Source organism: Crocodylus porosus, unplaced genomic scaffold (genome assembly GCF_001723895.1).
Source record: "Crocodylus porosus isolate Cpor-Errol unplaced genomic scaffold, CroPor_comp1, whole genome shotgun sequence".
Taxonomy (NCBI): Eukaryota; Metazoa; Chordata; order Crocodylia; family Crocodylidae; genus Crocodylus; species Crocodylus porosus.
In genome coordinates, this window is record NW_017728886.1 from 77,372,359 (window position 1) to 77,390,592 (window position 18,234).

Sequence of the window (18,234 nt, forward strand, 5' to 3'; positions counted from 1 at the left end):
GGGACATGAATGTAAGCCCTCAGGCAGCTGTCAAACTTAAACTTGAGGAACTGGTTTGTATAACTGCCATCAACAAGCTTTTCTTATGTGAAAATCAGGTTTGATTATATTAATTCTTAGGAATGAATGGGTAGTTCTTTTATCTTTGAAAGAAAATTATGAATGGCAATTTTTCCTTAAAATTAAATATATCATCTTACATTCCCCTTCCCTCATCCTATCAAATCATTTGCTGTATTCAGTAAATTCTTTTAAGTCTGGCTAATTAAAAGCTTTTAAAAAGGCACATTTTGACATAGTTCAATAAATGTGCTTGCCCCAAGTTAGCACACTCATGTTTTGCAGGTTTTTAGCATTATTGTTCTGCAATTCCAGCTTCAAGTACACCATCAACATTTTATTGAGCAATAAAGTGTCTTTGGCCTAGCAGTTTTCTATGTACTGAGCCAGCACCTCAGCTTGTCTACGCTGGCACGGGCCCTTTAATTTCACTAGAGCAGATGACTTTTGCCAGCTGATCTGTTCAGTTGTTTTGCACCAAGCTACAGTCAGAAAACCAGACCCTCCTCATTTGTGGCACAGTCCAGTAGCATGTAATGGCTAGTCGAAACCTCCCGATGCGCATCTCAGTTGTTCATCCTCTAGAATTTCGAAGAGAGTGGTCTTGCTATCCTCTAAATATTTCCACAGGACAATTTTAAATGTGGTAAAAAGGAACTAACTCTCTGTTGGGAGTGTTAAGAATCCTTTCCAAAGAGCCCGCTTGATTACAACGTTCAAGAGATATATAGGCACATGCATCTGAATGGGGCAGGAACATTTTGCCTTATCCCTCTGCTCCCTCAGGTGGCCATCTGTCAGTTTGATGCACATTGTACAACTGGTATACTGGTTGTGCCAGTGTGTACTGCTAGTACCCAGGAAAAACTGTGACAGATTCAGCTGCACACAGTCTACTCCAAAGCTCTTTTTGGCCAGGTACAGACATGACACTTTTACTAGTATAAGTGATCAGAAACTGGTCTATACCTGTAACAGAACAGAAGTTAGGCATGCAGCAGCTGGTTTAAAATGGCAGAACCCAGTCTAAGAGTTGGCTAGATTTTTAAGTTAGTCTAACCTACCTAGGTTGAACCAGTTTGTAATGGGACAGACATTCCCTCTGAACTGAGGAAATGTGGGCACATGCCTGCAATTGCTTAGGCCAGGAGCCGGGGGGGTGCTCGAGAGTGCTGTGCTGGGCGGGGGGGGGGCATGGCCAAGGAGGGGTTTAATTCCCCCCTCTCTATCCCACTGGCAGGGTGCCGGAGGGAGTAGGCGGGGGGTGGAAGAGAGTGGGGTTATTTCCCATTCGGCCACTGGGGCACCACAGCCAGGTCTGCCCAGTCCAGCCACAGCTGGCACTTGGTCTGTGCTGCCAAAATGGCTGAAACCAGCAGAAAGGGGCTTATTCCACCAGATGCGGCCCCTCACAGCTGCCACTTGGATGCGGCCCCTCATTTTCCACATGAGAAAAGCTTGTTGATGGCAGTTATACAAACCAGTTCCTCCCACCAAAATGAGGGGCCGCATCTGGTGGAATAAGCCCCTTTCTGCTGGTTTCAGCCATTTTGAAACTGGTTTATGTGCATTAAATGTCCATTCGGTTACAGATTTAAACCAGCTCCTGATCACTTAAACCAGTCTGTGTGTAATGTCTGTCCCTAGCCCCAGTCGAAACTATGCCGCTTATAGAAAACTGTGTAACTTTGATTCCATCTTGGGCTTTTTGAATGTCTGTACCTAGCCTTTCCCTCCAAACCACTATCCTGAAGCCTTTGCCTCATGGAACAAAAGTACATTTCTATATAAATATAAATTTTAAACAGAAATAAAGATTGGCTGCTATTAGAACCCAGCTCCAACAAATGGCTCGTGTTTCCCCTCAGGGGTGTCTGGCTTACAGGTGACTATTTTTGCAGGAATAGCCGAGAGGCTGCTCCTGCAACCAGGAATGAACGGGGCGCAGCAGTGTTGCCCCTAGGATTCCTTTTACCAGTGTTACCCAATCGGCCCCTTGTCCAATTTGGTATCAAGTGAACTTTTAATAGTAACCCCTAGGCTTATTACAATTATTCTTTCTTGCAATACAACCTGGCAAATGGTCCCTTCAGGCGTTACAACAGCAACCTTCAGCGGTACCGGCCTCAGATCCTCGGCTGGGTATGCGGGATGTTAGTTTCGGGATTCCTCATTGTTCACACGAGAAGGCCAAGCCTGCTCCTGTCTCCCCAGGGAGGCAACACAGAAGACACACGTGTTCCTTTGTTTGTCCATCTCTTTTGTAGCTTCCCTCATCCCACACTGTCCAATCCGTTGACCCTGTGCCAAGCATTCCTTCTGTGGTGCAGCAATCTCCTGGCACCGCGCCAACCACATTCCTCATAGGGAAACTGCTGTCTCTTGCCCAGTCACAGCACTCACATCTCCCAGTGCCACAGAAGGCACTCTATTCAGTTTTGTTGCCTAGTTGTGGGAAGGCCTGGACTATGGCTAAAAGCCTTAGCGTAACTCAGTTTGCCTGCTACAAGCAGCACTTCTTTCCCCGGTCATGTATCTGATCCAGCCCTGCATCAGCAGCCCTGATAGATGGTGGCATCTTGCTGTGAAGTTACCTGTCCGTTACCTGCAGGTTCTCCGTGCATCAAAGGGATTTCCCCTAGTGCCAATATTTATTGGTTTGATATTCCCTTACTATCTCCTGAGCTGCCTAAAAGTGGGGGAAAGCAATAAAGAATCTGTTTCTCTGTTAAAGAAGTTTTATATTCTCATATGCTAGCACAGTGCCAATATGTTAGGTTTCCAGTAGTACTGGGTAATGTTTTGTTTTTAGAAACACCCAAAATGTTTTTACTGAAATGTTTAAAATAACTGGTTATTAACCACAGGTTCAGCAAAGAGACTGTTTTACCATCTAGACTGGTTTTGTTCGGCTACTTTTGGTGAACAAACAGATTTTCAACACTTCCTCTAATTCAGAAACAACTGCATGGAGTTTCCTTAAATTGCTCCTTCTTTTCCAGCCCTCAGGGCTGAGTCCAAGCATGGAAAGTTTCAGTCTAAATGAATAACTATTGTGAAATGTATGAGTCTTTTAAAACTACAAGGTTATTTTGAAAGCCAGATTTCGTTCATTGCCCTAACTGTATATCACACACATGGAATACCTTGAAAGGTAAAGCTATAATTAATATGTTGCAATATATGTTGTATTTGGTCATCCTTGAGCCAAAGACTTCACATATAAAAGGCATCATGGAGAGAAGTCTTTAGAAATGACACTGGATTGGTTAGGGAATCTGACCCAAATGAAAAGAATGAAGCTAGAGCCCGTTTTCCACCACACGGTATTGCCACGCAGCTTGGAAAATTGGTTGCTGCCTTTGACTCATGCATGCTTAGTAGATGATTTTTCAAGATACAGGCTGCAAAACACAAGTGGCAAAGTAAGCTCTGGTAAAGAGAGACACAAGGGAGATCCTATGTTGCCTGCTTATAGCCAGGCTGAATCTAGCTCAAGGAAATTAAAAATACAGATGGTAGGAAGCTTTGGAAGGCCCCAAACTACTGCCAATGAAACAAGACATTTATGTCTTGCTAAATATATTTTTACATAATTATCAGTGTATGGATTTGAATTGTGCAAAGGCCTTTAATGATGAGCCTCCTCTTGCGGATGTACAATAAAACAGGACTAATTGAAAGCATTAATTTATACACAGGCATAATTTGACATAGGGTTTCTCGTAAGGGATTTTTTTTTATGTTACCCAAGTGAGTACAGAGTGTTCACCAGTAATTTGCAGGCTCAAACTATATGCCCTGCTCAGACAAATCATTGCAAAGTGTCCCTGTTTCATGTTTTTTTTCCTCCTCAGTTTTATTTCCGCAATGATAAATATCTCAGAACCAAAGTCATCTTAAGGAAATAGCTGTAATGCAAAAAAACTGTTGCTGTAGGTGTTACTGTGCTTCTGGCCATGTAACACAGAGAATGAATGTACAGCTTCCAGCAGAGAGACTTCAGAATGAATGCATAGTAAATAAATAGAAACACCAGTGACAGAATAGGACCCATTCTTCTTCTATGCAGACACATATTTGGTTAGGACCAAATCAGTTGCACTCTTCCTAGAGTCATAAAAACCCTGACAAAACAATATATTTCATTCAGTTCCCTCTCCACTGAGCTTGTATGTGGCTAAAGTATATCTTCAAGAAAGGCATCTAGTCTTGGTTTAAAGACAGCAAGATCTGGAGAATTCACTGCTTGTCTTGGCAGTTGGCTCTTATGGTTAATCACCCTCATCACTGAAAATGTGTTCCTTATTTCTCATTTGAATTTGGTTTTGGGTTCCAGCCGTTGTTGCTATTTTCTGTTTGACTGAAAGAATCCATTAGAGCCCCAGGAATAGTTATACACAGTATAAACTCATTGGCTCTCACGGAGTTGGTGGGACTCTGCACCAGCATTACTGAGGTCAGTCTTAGTTCCAGTGAATTTTGTTTGACATTGGCTTCAGCTAATCTGGTCTCTCTCTAATGTATTCTACGCCCTTCTGCTCATATTGATTCAAGTTTAGCTGATCACTTTATCTTAAAATTATATCTTCTGTATAGTCCTCGTTTATATTCCTTCTGCCCTATACCTTGACCTTTACAAGGACAAAGGAAGTGGTAGTGATTGATATATTCATTTTGCCACTACAGTCAATGTTAATACAAAGTCTAATGTTTTCCTGCAGGTCTAGGGCTAGTGGGCCACCCTTAGCATTCTGTCTCTAAACAGAATTGCCTTTTTTCTATTGCACTTATTATGTGAATAATTTCACCCTTATGGTACAATGACAGCTGAAAGCGCTTTAAGAAAATGAAAGGGAAAAATGTACTAAGTGGAAGTGTGACAACAGGGCACTTCTATCAATAGTATCGTAACGTTTTGAGGGAATGTAACATCTGATTGGCATGTAGCTCTTTTAACATGCAAGGGTATTGTATGTCCAAAGAAATCTGAATGATGTTAATTATAATTGGTTCAAAAGGCTTGAACATGGAGTTTATAATTTGTAATTGGCTCTGCTGAGCTCCAGTTTCAAGGTTATGCTTTGCATATTAATAATAAAATCTAATCATAGAAAGCAGTGCCAGAGCAACATAAACAATTAAAAAACCTATTTTATTAGCTGTTTTGGGAGAGAAACAACCTCCCCGGATGCACTCTCATGTATATTTGTGCTTGCATCACTATTTTAAAAAAAAATCACTGGTATTTACAAAGTCTGCTGCCCCTGTGTTAAAGAAGGAGCTCTGAATTGTCAGACCTGGACAGTCAGACCTGGAGTGCACGCTAAGGGGGCTGCTGGTATAACCATGTTGTTCCTGTGATGCACCAGGGGTAGCAATTTAAAGTAACTGCACTGAATGCTCCAGGTACATTGCTGACATTTCTGTAATTTCAATAGAAAATCAATATCATGCAGCAGCACAGCAACCAGAGCACAGGGCTGAGGAGCAGACGGGCACCAGCACATAGCACAGACACCTCAATGCTTCATCCAAACAACACTCACTCACTCATGAGAAACCCAGATTGCCTCAGGAAAGAACATGATAATTTGTTAGGTATCACTGTTCAGTTTGAAAGAATCTTAAAATAATAGCCAAACAAGATTTTAGGGGTCACCCTTCTGTTCTAGGCAGCATCTTTCAGGTATGATATAAAACTAACTGGAAGCCATTATAACAACAGCGTGTTATACAAAAGGGATGTTTCCTGACTAAACCTCAGAATTATGATTTAAATATCCCTTCCCTCTCCCCCCTCCACACTCTCAACTTCTGCTCCAAATAGTTGCATAAAGCAGCTGTATAATGTTTGACGGTTGCCATGCTCCTGAAGACTAGATGGCTCAGGGGAATGAATACAACACCCAGCCATTCATCCTCTGATTTGCTGCTTTGAAACCAGCTCAGGTCAGTAGTCACTGCACAGCATTTTGCTTTGACTGAAATAAATTGGGGATCTTAGTGCAGTTGCTAGGTAGAAGATACCCATGTCACAGCCCCAACACTGTAAGTGATACTAATTGACAAATCTCAGAATAAAGACTGTTGATGAATGAGCATTGAGACTGAGCTATTTAGGGGCACTTCTCGAGAGCTCTAATGCACTGACATGGTAGTGTGGAAAAGTAGGTATTTCTCTGTTCTTAACATAGTTATTCTGTGAATAATCAGGGTGTTTCAGAGCTACCAGTCTGACTTCAGAAAATAGACATACATTTCAGTAATGGGTGAAGTGGTTTCTGTCTTTTACATGGCTTGCTTTATTTAGGCCCAATTTTCAGTGGTATCTTTGGGTATTTTAATCAGACTGAGGAGTGACAAATAGAGGATCATATAAAACTATTATATAAAGGTAAATATTGTAATTAAAATGGTGAAATGTTGATCATCAAGGAGGCTAATATTACCTTATGAGCCAAATGCACTTAACATGTTTATAAGTTTAAGTGTATATGTAGTCCATTAAAGTGGGAAATCACTTTCTGTGTGTGAGGTTACTTACATGCTTAAGTGTTACCTAATTACACGATTCGATCAAGTTAAAGAATAACATACAAAACTTTCCATTTTCCATTTTTAGTCTGCGTTCTTATGGGGAAATAATGTTATTGCTTGTTAAAAGGAAATGCAAATGTGCAAGTAAAAACAGCACCTCCCACATGGAACTGCACTTATTAGGCAATGCCATTCATAATGACAGGCAGACACGAACCACAAAAATGAATTAATTCATTTTCACTAAAAATATAAATCACCAGTCTAATAGAGTATGTTGTCTAATAAATCAGATCCTCCTTTGAACTAAATATATAGTACCCATGAAATCACAAATCCCCTTGCTAATCAGATATACTATACCACTGGATCAGATATTGTACAGAGTCTTTGCATGCTGTGTTCTGTGTCCCCCACTATCAAATCTAATGTATTAAACAGTAAATCTCAATACTGAATTAAATACAAGATGCCAAGTCCTGACATCATTAGCAATGAGTGGGTGCATCTACATTGTGGGCAGGAAAAATATGGCCTGTAGGCCAGATCCAGACCACCAGGCGAATTCTTCTGGCCCACGGGCACCTACCAACTAACTGTACACCCCCAGCCTGCATGCCTTGCTCCCACCCTTGTGCGTGGAAGGGCCCAGCCCAGCCGGCACACAGCTTCCAGGCAAGGCTGCTGCTGCCGCCGCTGCAGTTGGGGGACTTGCTTGGCTTCCTCAGTGTCCCACTCACTCCAGGCAGGGGGTAGGGATGCAGCAGAGGCAGGAGTGGGAGTTGCAGCTGGGCAGGAGCACAGAGCATGGGGCTGGGACTGGGGCTGGCGGCAGCGTGGAGCCCACACACAGGGCTTGGCAGGAGCATGGAGCTCAAGTGGGCAGGGCATGGGTGTGAGGGAGGGAGGGTGGTGGGGTGTAGGAACGCCCCATCTCCCTCCACATGATGCACTGCCCCTGCTGCTGGCAGCAGCAGCAGCAGGTGCTTGTGGCTCTCCTCCACTTCTGGTGGAGTCCTGGGACCTGCAGGGCAGGGAATGGCAAAAGCAGCTGGCAGCAGTAGCAGCAGCAGCAGCAGGAGATGGGGCTCTCCTCCACTTCTGGTGGAGTCCTGGGACCTGTAGGGCAGGGAACAGCAAAGGCAGCTGGCTCCATCATGCAGGGCTTCCCCCAGTGACGCACAAGTGCCAGGAACTGTGCATGCACTGCACAGAGCCCTGCGCAATAGGGGCAGGCTGGCCTGGCAATACTCCTTGCCACCATGTGCAGCACTGACCAGAGCTGTACACTGCTGGGTGGCAGTGCTTGCACAGGCCACAAGCACCCACCACCTGCTGGTGGTGGTGGGGGCTGTGCACCATGGCGGCAAATGAGGGGGTTCCCACCCCCCGCACCCTCCCTCACACCCCACAAACGCCACACACCCACACCCTTCCCCCACAAGCCCTCCACATATACTATTGTCCCCCAACATATTCTATTTTCCCCATACACACACACACCCCACACACACAATATACCAGAATAAGACTTTATTTTTGAGTTATTATACAATCATCTTTATATACACTACACAAACACAAATCATGACCAAAATATCTTTTGTAATAAAGTTAAAATATAGTAGGTATTTGACTTTTAGTGTATGATTTGGTTTTTTTCTGGTTTCAAGATGTCCAACCCCCCTCCCAAAAGGAGTACTTGTGGGGGAGCAAAGGGAGGGACTTCAAAGGGCAAGGTCAGAAGTTAAGGGGCAGGACTTCTGGTCCCAAAATGGCAACCAGGGAGTGGGGCACCTTTCAAGGTATGAGGCTACCTTTGCAGCCCTTGACAGCTCACCAAAACTCAAGTAGCCCTCCAGCCAAAATAATTGCCTGCCCTGCGTGTACCTTTCCTAATTGCCATTAAATTTAGTACCTCTAGTGTGAGGTACTAAATCAGGCTGCATCAGGCTGCCCTAATGTGCTGTAGTGAAAGCGCATGCTTTTTAGTGGTGTTTAATGTGCAGAAGCGTATTTTACTGCACATTAGTTTATTTGCATGGTTTTTACCTGACATTTTAATGCATAGTAAAATAGGCTACTGTACATTAAAGCACATGTGCAGTTGCACCCATTGTGTCCAATTCCAGCTCTGACCTTGCTTATAAAAACATAGGATTTACCATCTGACATTATGTTGTTTTGTTTAATATCCAATTTAAAGGCAAAATAATCCATTTACCGTTACCTGGGCAGTTTTGCAATGTTCCTAATGAGGTAGAAAATATCCTTTGGTCCCTGCAGTGTTCAGCTAATGATCCCAAGAATAAGATTTAATCTCCCCTATTTTAGTATATGTTTACTAGTCACAGGAATGTCTAGTTCCTTTGCAGATCCAGCATTTGACTCTCAAAACAATATGGTCCATGAATTTGCCTGAGTGAACTTTCCAAAGTCCCAGCTGGGGAAGGGATGACATTGCTGGAACACATGAAAGATCCATGTATAGTCAGTATTGATATACCTGTAACCCTAGTACTACTTCTAAGTAAGGTACCAATTTCCTATAGTACCTGCCAATGTGGTGTCTAAGCTCTGACTTTCTAGGAATGGCATGGGAAAAAATGACAGCACCTGCAAAATCAGAAGATTGGTGAGTAGTTAGATGTTTGCCTTAAACATCCAGCTGACTCCACGCCTCTCTGCACTTGTTCGGAAATAGTGTTACAAAGAAGGGATATTACTTCAAAACCTTCACATGAGAAGGTTTCATTCTGCCCAGGATGTCAGGCTACATGAAGTCTAATACCAAGGTGTGAAGGCATCAGATAGATGAACAGTTAACATTTCAAGAGTCCTGGCTATTCAGTGCTTCCTTTTTTAAGAATTTCTTGCTAGAATTTTTCCTTTACATTCTTTCTACTCCAAGGCTCAGCATCTTGCCCTTAGGTACAAAACTATTATAAATGTGATGATGCAAATCAGTGTCTTCTGAACAATTTGTTTCTGTCATTATGTTTTATAAGTTTCAAACACAGTGAGAGTGAGAAACATTACTGGGAAATGAAACAAAAAACCTTACCATTATCATCAGAGTAGTGTAAGAGTCCCTGAAGAGACCAATTGTAGATGACAAAAAGCCAAGATAAACTATGTGAGATGGCTACCATGTTGTGTGAATGAGCCAGGAAATACTACCATTGTGCTTGCTCTCACAGTCCCTGTATCATCCAAACTCCCAATTATATCAAAGGGAGTTTTGAGTTAAGAGTGGCAAAACTGATCTTATGTCCTCTGGTCTGTTCTTGTTAAATAATAATATTCTCTAAAGCATATTTATTGCTGCTTGGTAGTCTGGTTTTAAATGCATCAAACAATGGGATTTCTACTTTTTTCCACTGAGAAATATTGTCCTGTCATTGTAAAAGACTAGTTCCTGCTATTCAGCCTAATTATACCTTTGTAAATTCCATCCATCATAGGGCCGCAACACCCTGCACTTTATAGGGAGCCTGGGCACCTAATTCTGGGTTTGGGGTTGCACTCTGGGAATGGTTGCTTACAGTTAAGGTGCTGCAGTGCCTAAATCCTTTACAGGATCTAGCCCTTTCTGTGCCTGGCTTCTGTTAGAAAGGAAATTCAGTAATATTGTTTAAAATCCTCTTGTCCTTCCCTTTACTGGTATTAGTGAAATTGATATCCTTGACCGTGTCAGCAGTTGTGACATCAGCTAAATCCGTCTTTGATACGGTCCCATTTTAGCTTCCCAACATGCCACATGGCTATTTATGCCATTGTCAGGACTCTAAAAGGTCATGTAACATTGACAGTAAGTCACCTCATAGCCAAAGGTTGTACAGTCACATGAATAGCATCCGCAGCACTAAGTGCAGGTGAAAGAAAAGCCAGCTGCACATCCATTTTGTCTCCCTTGGCAACAGCATCCTGCCAACACAAAATGCTGCCAAGTTAAGGCTGGAGAGTGAGGGACACTGCTTACAAAGATAGGGTTGGGTAAGTTATGTATAATGCAGCAGTAATCAAACCGAGAAATAATTCTGCAAATTCCAGGTGTCTCTCAAACATACTCTTGGTAAAAAGTTTTTTGTTTGATCTGGGGTTCTTTTGGATATGGACATACAAAATACCTACAGGACCTCCACCCTGCACAACAATGGTCAGCGTGAGATGTCTGCAATACCGTAAGAGTCATCCTGTATCTCTGGGCAGTGTGTTTCCATTATTCACTGCACAGTAAGCAAGGAAGAATTCTGCAGTAAGGTACTCAACTGTAATGCAAAATATCATCTGGAGCAGGTTAAGTGAGTTTGAGTAACATGCTTCTGTTGGTGCACTTGCTGCAATATGACAACAAACCATTGGAGGTAAAAAGCTGTTACTCTACTGCCATGTTTTGCAGGCTAGTAAGAAGGTTGATTTTTGCATTTAGACTGTACATTTTGTGAACTGTTCAAAAAAAACCCCTTTCAGATTAGAAATAATATGAATGAAAAGTCAACTATAAATGGCCAAGGAGTAAAAGAAACAGTCGCATTACAAGAAATGACAAGATGGAGAGAAGAATTGAGGGATCCATTATTTGAATTTTGTCATTCCATAACCTATGTGAGATAATCATGGCAGTAGAAATAGAGGCATAAGCAGCCGTTGGTAAAGAGGAGAGAGCACAGCAGCTCCCCACTCTGGGCCTCTCTGGAAGCGTTTCAGAACTAAAGAAATGATTTCAGAACTAAAATTAAGAGGCAACAACTTTGGCAACTGAGCTACAATTACATTTTACAAAAGGGCAGCTGCCAACCCTGATGGCAGGGATCAGTGCACAGACTTGGATATAACCTTATAGGATCTTATTTACACTTAAAATGTCCCATTGTTGCACCCCACTTTCATAGCATCATTGGTGAATGTGTTTTTAATCATACAATATATAGTAAAAACACTGTTACACTGTAAACCAGTGCAGATTAAACTAGGATCGGGAAAAGGCATATGCACATCTATTCACTGTGCCTAGGGAATAGATGAAGGGATGTAGGCAATATTTTCTTTAGGAAATGGCTACCCTCGGATAAATGCAGACAGATGAAAACTAAACTGGTAGAGTTTTGCCTCTAATTCTATCAACAGTAATTACCCACTAGAGTATGTGAATTTGGAGGTTTAGAGCAGTGGTTTTCAATCTTTTTTCATTTGTGGACCCCTAAGTCAAAGGTGAATATCTGTTCACTTGCTTATCGGTTCAATGTATGCATTTTAGACTAACTCGTGAAGATCGAATCAATTCAGCCTCAGGGTTTTTGACTGTCTGTACTTAGCCCATAAGTCTAAATCCAGCCAGTGATTTACATTATTTCATGACATCAGTTAGTCCATCTATAAAATTGAGCTCTATCTTGATGGACTCTCTCTGGCTACTTGTTACTTTCCCATTCCTCCTTGTGAACACCTAGTGTGAAGAATAGAGTCAATACTTGTGTTGGTTGGCCAGAGAATTCTTCCATTCAGGCATCCTTACCACTCACTTGACAAAGGATAGGAAAGAAAAAGAGGAAATGCTACCAAGTTCCTTTTAAGGGCAGCCAGATGTGACAATTTTTACCCAATCTGGCCCCAGAAAGTGGTCTACAGCCATGACTAAACACAAGTGCACAGCTGCAGACCACCTTAAGAGGGCCCAATCCTATGACAATCTGTACTTTCATTGCACCCTGACACAACCCAGCTCTGTTCCCTGTGCTGTTTTTAGAGTGGGAGGGAGAAAAGGGAGCAGAAGGAGCTCATTCTGGGGGTTTCCCAGCCAGTACTGAAGAGTGAGGCAGGTAGATTGGATCTCTCACCAAGGCTCCAGCTTGGCTAGAGAACCCCCAGAACCTCCTGCTTTTTCCCCACTTCCATCCAGACATAACACTGGAGCTGCGTGGGGGGAGGCTGAGTGGAGGGGGGCAGAGCCAAGGGAGAGATGCTGCAGAGATGACATATGGACGTTTATGTTGCTGGGATCCTGTGACCCCACCTGACTTCCTGGCCCTAGGGCAGGGGGGCTGGACTCGATGATTTTCCGAGGTCCCTTCCAGCCCTAATGTCTACGAAAGCATCTCTCCCTGGATTGGCTCTAAATTGGAGCCGATCCTCCACCTTCCCAACCCACCAGCTAATGTCTATTGGCTCCAGAGGATCAATCTAATTCATGGTGATTCTGCAAAGTGCCATGAGTTAGACTGGGGAGCTGCATTTCTGTCTGCACCCTAAGACTCAGTAAGCTTATCTTCCATGCTTTCAGTATTTAACACCTCCACCCCCCCACAAAAAGCCCCTAAATGAAAGAAATCATAAACTTGTCACCAGAAAAAATAATAAAATAAAGGATATTTGTTTTGACTGCACAGAAAGAGAACAAGGGTCAGTACATTGTTTTATGTATGTTTTTTTTTTTTTTCCTGATGGGAGTCTTAATAGCTCTAGAAGTAACTGAATGAACATGTAAAGTCTCATGGAGGCACAGAATCCGGAACTAAGTGTGTAAAATCCATCTGCATACAAAAGGCTAAATGATACATCAGAGCATGGGCAGGCTGCCTTGAAATAGAGAATTAAGCAGTCTCACAAGGACGTGCAGCTGTAGTGCTTGTTGCTGTTTTGTTCCCAGCAAACTAGAACAGCCAGTGATCCTCTAGCATCTGAATAGAACTATGTCAGGCAAACTGTATCTGGATGTGATAGAAAACCAAGCCAGAATACCAAGCAGCCATTCAGTCTGCTTGCAGTGAGAGCAGACGGCTCAATAACTAGTTAGCTTTTCTTTGCAGTTGCAAAGATATTCCATAAAGAAGCAAAAACCTTAGCTTTGTATTTCTGCAAGGCACGCCTGCCTAGTCTGTTTCTTCTTCATGCCTCCAAATGAATTCCAACAGTAACAGCAAATCTCTTCAGTGGAATTAGCACATTGATTAGGAGACAATAGCATTTTTTTAATTTTCTATTTTGAAATATGGAGCTTCCAAATCTGCATGATGTGAGCAGGTGAGGATGTCTACTGACAAGCCCAAATGATATTTTCAGGTAAGTGATTACCTTGCACAATCAGAGTAACTGTATTTATTTTTCCCCTTCTCTCAGTAATTATTGTGGTATTAGATTTTCAGTGATCATTTTCAGTAGGATCAGCAAATCAATTGTCTGCCTGTATTTAAATGGTTAGATGGATAATGTATTTCTAAAGCACCTATTATCATAGTATTTATCAGCCTCTAGTACAGCATGAAAATGAATTGGAAGATTCCTGCTCTGCAACTCTTTGTGATACCATTCCATATTTGTATTCCCTATTGTTTAAATCACTTGAGAATCTGAAATTATTGTTGGTTCATTGATGAATAATAATATTGTTGAAGCCTTTGATGAAAAATGAACCTTAGCAATAATAATGGTTGCTCCTATAATGGTTTAACAGGTTAAGGGGCTGTGGTTTATTTGCTTTGTGCAAACTCTACAACAGACCCTTAATATTTCAAACTTGTGCGTATGTGTCAGCATCTTCTGTTTGGTTTTTGTTTATACATGTAATTTCCCTTGTTTCTGATCCACTCATGTTAGATTAACTGCATTCCTTTGTTATTCCTGGTGTTTCACTCGCTCCATCATAAATCTGAATACCAGTGTTAGAATTGATTTCCCCCCAGCCCTACATGCTGAAAGAATAGTATTTTGGAGTTACTGAATGACAAAGGGGGACTTGATGTAAGATGCTGCAATGAAGAACAGTTCATAGACAGAGTAGCCGACTTTTTTGTATCAGTTCTGCCACCATTCATGGTAACTGAATTTGCTTCACCCTTTGTTGTATAAATGTCACTATATTGTTAGAATAGAAATACTTTTATCTGAAGTATCAGAATTACCTGAACAAAACCCACAGAACTCTCATAAGGTTTCAGAATTATGCAGTTTATACTAGGTTTCGATATTTTAAATGTTAGTTTTTTTTAGCTGTAATTTTTTATTTAGTTTAGATGCACTTAAAATAATAATGCCCAAGGTTTTTGACACAACAGTGTGCTGCTTCAGTTGCTTTGGTTGGCTTCTGCGAGTTCTTCCTTCACTATCTCTTTTAATAAGTCAAGAATATCAAAGGCACAGTAAGGTGTTCAACCATGATATATTGTGCTCAAATATATGTGCATGCAAGAGCTTGTTTTGTACTTTAATGGGAACCCTTTATAGAACTGTCCCCCCCTTTGCTTCCTTTGCCCAGGGCAATCAGAGATAATTAAACCAGTAATTGGCCTAAGCACAAAAAGCTGTTCCTGACTAGCAAAAATGTTTGTTGAGTGCTGTTCAATGAGGCTCTGTTTGTCCTGTTGCAGGGTCAGAGGTGGTGGGGCCCAAAAGGGGAATCTCTGCTCCCACATGCCAGAGTGAACTCTTTGTGGATAATCATTCACCATGCAAAAACATTAATGTGGAGCTCAAAACTTTCCATTGTGTCTTGTGCAATTAGGTCTTGATCCAAAGTTCACTGAAGTCAACCAGACTCTTTCCATTGACTTAACATTGGATATTACATAAGATTCTGCTGTTTAAAGATTCTGCTCTAATAAATGATGCATAAACGGACTCTCCAAGAGTATGAATGAATTCTCAGGTCTTGCTAACAAGTGGTCTTGAACGGTTTGCACCACATTTTGTGCCACATCAGGCTGTATTAATTCCTGAGCAGAGTGAAATGCTCTGAAGAAGGGTCTACACTAGCCTGACAGGACCTCCTGCACTATGCAAGGGAAAGCAGGGGAGGCTTTGCAGCCTAAGATAACTGGCAGAGTAGATATTCTAAGAACTGAGCGTTCTAGTGAATGAATCTGTAGCTTCTTCCGATGTGGAGGGAGCAGAGTATCCCTCCCACATCCTCAGTGAAAGTAGTCAAAAGAAGAATCTCAGGATGGAAATAGACATCACCTTTGTGCTGCCATAAAAAATGATCTGGTGGCACAAAATGAAAGCACAGAGACATCCATACTCGTTTTACCACAGATGCCCAAATTTGTGCCTAAAACAAAGGTGTTAATAATGTGTGCCACTTCATTACAGCAGACATCTATTTGCTTTATGGTAGGAGAATATGGGCAACTTAGAGCGTGCCTGCCTGGTTTTCCTTGCTTCCAGAAGCATGACCCTGGGATCTCGGGGGTACATCTCTGGAAGTGGGGAACACATCATCTGCTGTCCTGCAAGATCAATGAGCAGGGTAACGGGCGACATATGTTTCACCCAGTGAAGTGAATTAACTATACTAGGACATCCCAGCCCAGCTGATGTACTTCATTTGGTGATGTCTACTTCTATCCTTAGATTACTGGTTCTCAGGGACTTCCACATCATGCATTGGGATCTAGAAAGAATTCTTTCTGATCTAGGAAGGCAGGAAGAGCAGGATGGTCACAATCCCTGGATTCCTGTGGAGCTCATACACCCTAGGGAAGAGACCGTTACTCTAGAGGAATTTCATTAATTTTTCAAAAAAGCCAGGTTTGTTTGGTAGTAGCTCTTATTGGACCAACTATATACTTGGAAGAGAAGTGCTAGACAAGCTTTGGAACTTAAAGTAGTTAACCAAAAGGTGAGCTGAGGAAAAGTATTTTGTACTCAAAAGCTTTTCTGACTTCTTTCCTTACTATAGGGTTGGTCCAGTAAAAGGTATCAACAACAAACAAACCTTGCTTCTCATATTCCCTAGACCAGTACAGCTAGAAAAACACTTAAATCCTATTACTGTATTTTGTCATACATAAACACATATATGCCAACTCCTTAATTCTTCTTGTGAATGTACGCTGGGGAGAGGGCATTTCAGATCATCGGAAATCAGATTTAGTCCACTGCATTGAGAATATAGCAAGATTTGGTCCAATGTAGTCAGTCATGGCAAAGATCTTTCTTGCTAAATGCATATTGGCTCCATCACTATATGCCATATTTTCCTTCCATGATTTTTCATCCTTAAGTTAATTCATTTTATGCTTAACATTCAGTATTTGTTGTACTGTATAAGAACACGTAGTGACAGTTCACACTGCTGAGATATCAGCTCAATCAGCATTATCACTAAGATTGAAGGGTTTATAACATTGCAATAAAAATAGGTTGGAACTTGATATATGACATTTAGAAACAAAATCAATTTGACTTTAACTAAGCATGCAGAATACAGAAAGGTTATAGTAATTACATTTTAGTACTCGTATAACTTTGAAATGGCCTTGTTTAAAAATAAATTACACTGAGAAGTGAACCTTGAACTAATAATAATAATAATAATAATAGTAATTATTAATCGTCATTATTTATTCATTTACATCAGGCTAGGGCCCCAGTATGCTAGGCATTGTATAAATATGTAGTAAAAGATAAACCCAACTTCAACCTACATTCTAGATAGAGCAAGTTCTTGAGACTCATCTAACCAAAACTGAGAATTTTGACAAAGATCTGAAGGACTGGGCTCTTGAAAAGGCTAAATACATGCGCAATATGATGTCATTACATTAACCCAATGCAGCCACGGATAGTAGGTATCTTAGCACGGGTAAAATGATTACATTCACCTAGAACCATTAAATATAGAAACTAAGCCTACCACTTTTCAGAGAAGTGAATTTCTAATGGTGGGGTGAAAGAATTTTGAAAAGCTTGTTTTTGTGCTGAATGCCTCTCTCATTCATAGAGCATTCTGCACCAGTTTCCTAGAATTTCCAGATGTGAATACCTAAACTCATACTGTTTTTGAAGACAGTGAGTAGCCACAAATACCACCCTATCAGGATCACTAAAAATCAACTTAGAAACTGACCTGTGTGCCTAAATGGGATTTTATGAGGTTTGGTAATACAGGCTTTAACTTTTATTTCAGCTTTGCAGTTTGCCTTTTAGTAGGCACTGTAAAGACTATTAATTTAATCTTAAAAGGCCAGCAAAACTAGAGTAGAAAAGCTGGTCATATTTGGTACCTATTTTTTAGCCACACACAAGCCTGATGGAGCAGACTACTTTGTCAGTGGTCCACAAATCTGAGTATTTCCCTTAGCAAGTTTGCAAATACCCAATACCTGAGTATTAAGATCTGCTAAGACAGTGAGAAATGGCCTAGAAAGCCCTGGTATGGTAGGATTCAATAGCTCTGCTGGAACTGTTAAAAGGGATGCTTCTGAATATCAAGAATTGAAAATCCTAGTGTCACAATCCTGGAGTGATGTACAATGAATATACAACACTCTCAGATTTTGCACAGGATCCCATAAAAATTAATTTTATTAATCAGTAACATACAAGATACATAGATCTAGATAAAAATAATAAGCCCTCGTGCATTTTCCTTATCACTCTGACACAGTGTTTGGGTATCGTACAGTGTCCTCTGGATTGGTCCAGGATCTCTTTCACAGGTTAGGGCTTCTCTTCAGTGTAACAAGGGCTTTGTCACACAGAACACTTAGTATGTGTTAAATTTGTGTTGAATTAAATTTTAGAACATGTTTTGATTTCATAGATTTCATAGACAACAGGGCTGGAAGGGACCTTGGGAGATCATCGAGTCCAGCCCCCTGCCCAAAGGGCAGGAAGTCAGCTGGGGTCATAGGA

At 41.4% G+C, this 18,234-nt stretch overlaps 1 protein-coding gene across 5 annotated transcripts in view; it reads left to right on the forward strand.

The window, feature by feature from the left end:
* TMEM108 (transmembrane protein 108) overlaps positions 1–18,234 on the forward strand; it is a 258,614-nt gene that overhangs the window by 219,459 nt on the left and 20,921 nt on the right. Inside the window, exon 1 of one of the 5 annotated variants that reach the window (XM_019536995.1) lies at positions 13,151–13,662. The exons of the other annotated variants lie outside the window; for them this stretch is intronic. Within the exon in view, the coding sequence (XP_019392540.1) occupies positions 13,650–13,662 (13 nt within the window). The 5' untranslated portion in view covers positions 13,151–13,649. Of the gene's footprint in view, positions 1–13,150; positions 13,663–18,234 lie in introns of those variants that run through there. 5 annotated transcript variants of the gene reach the window in all.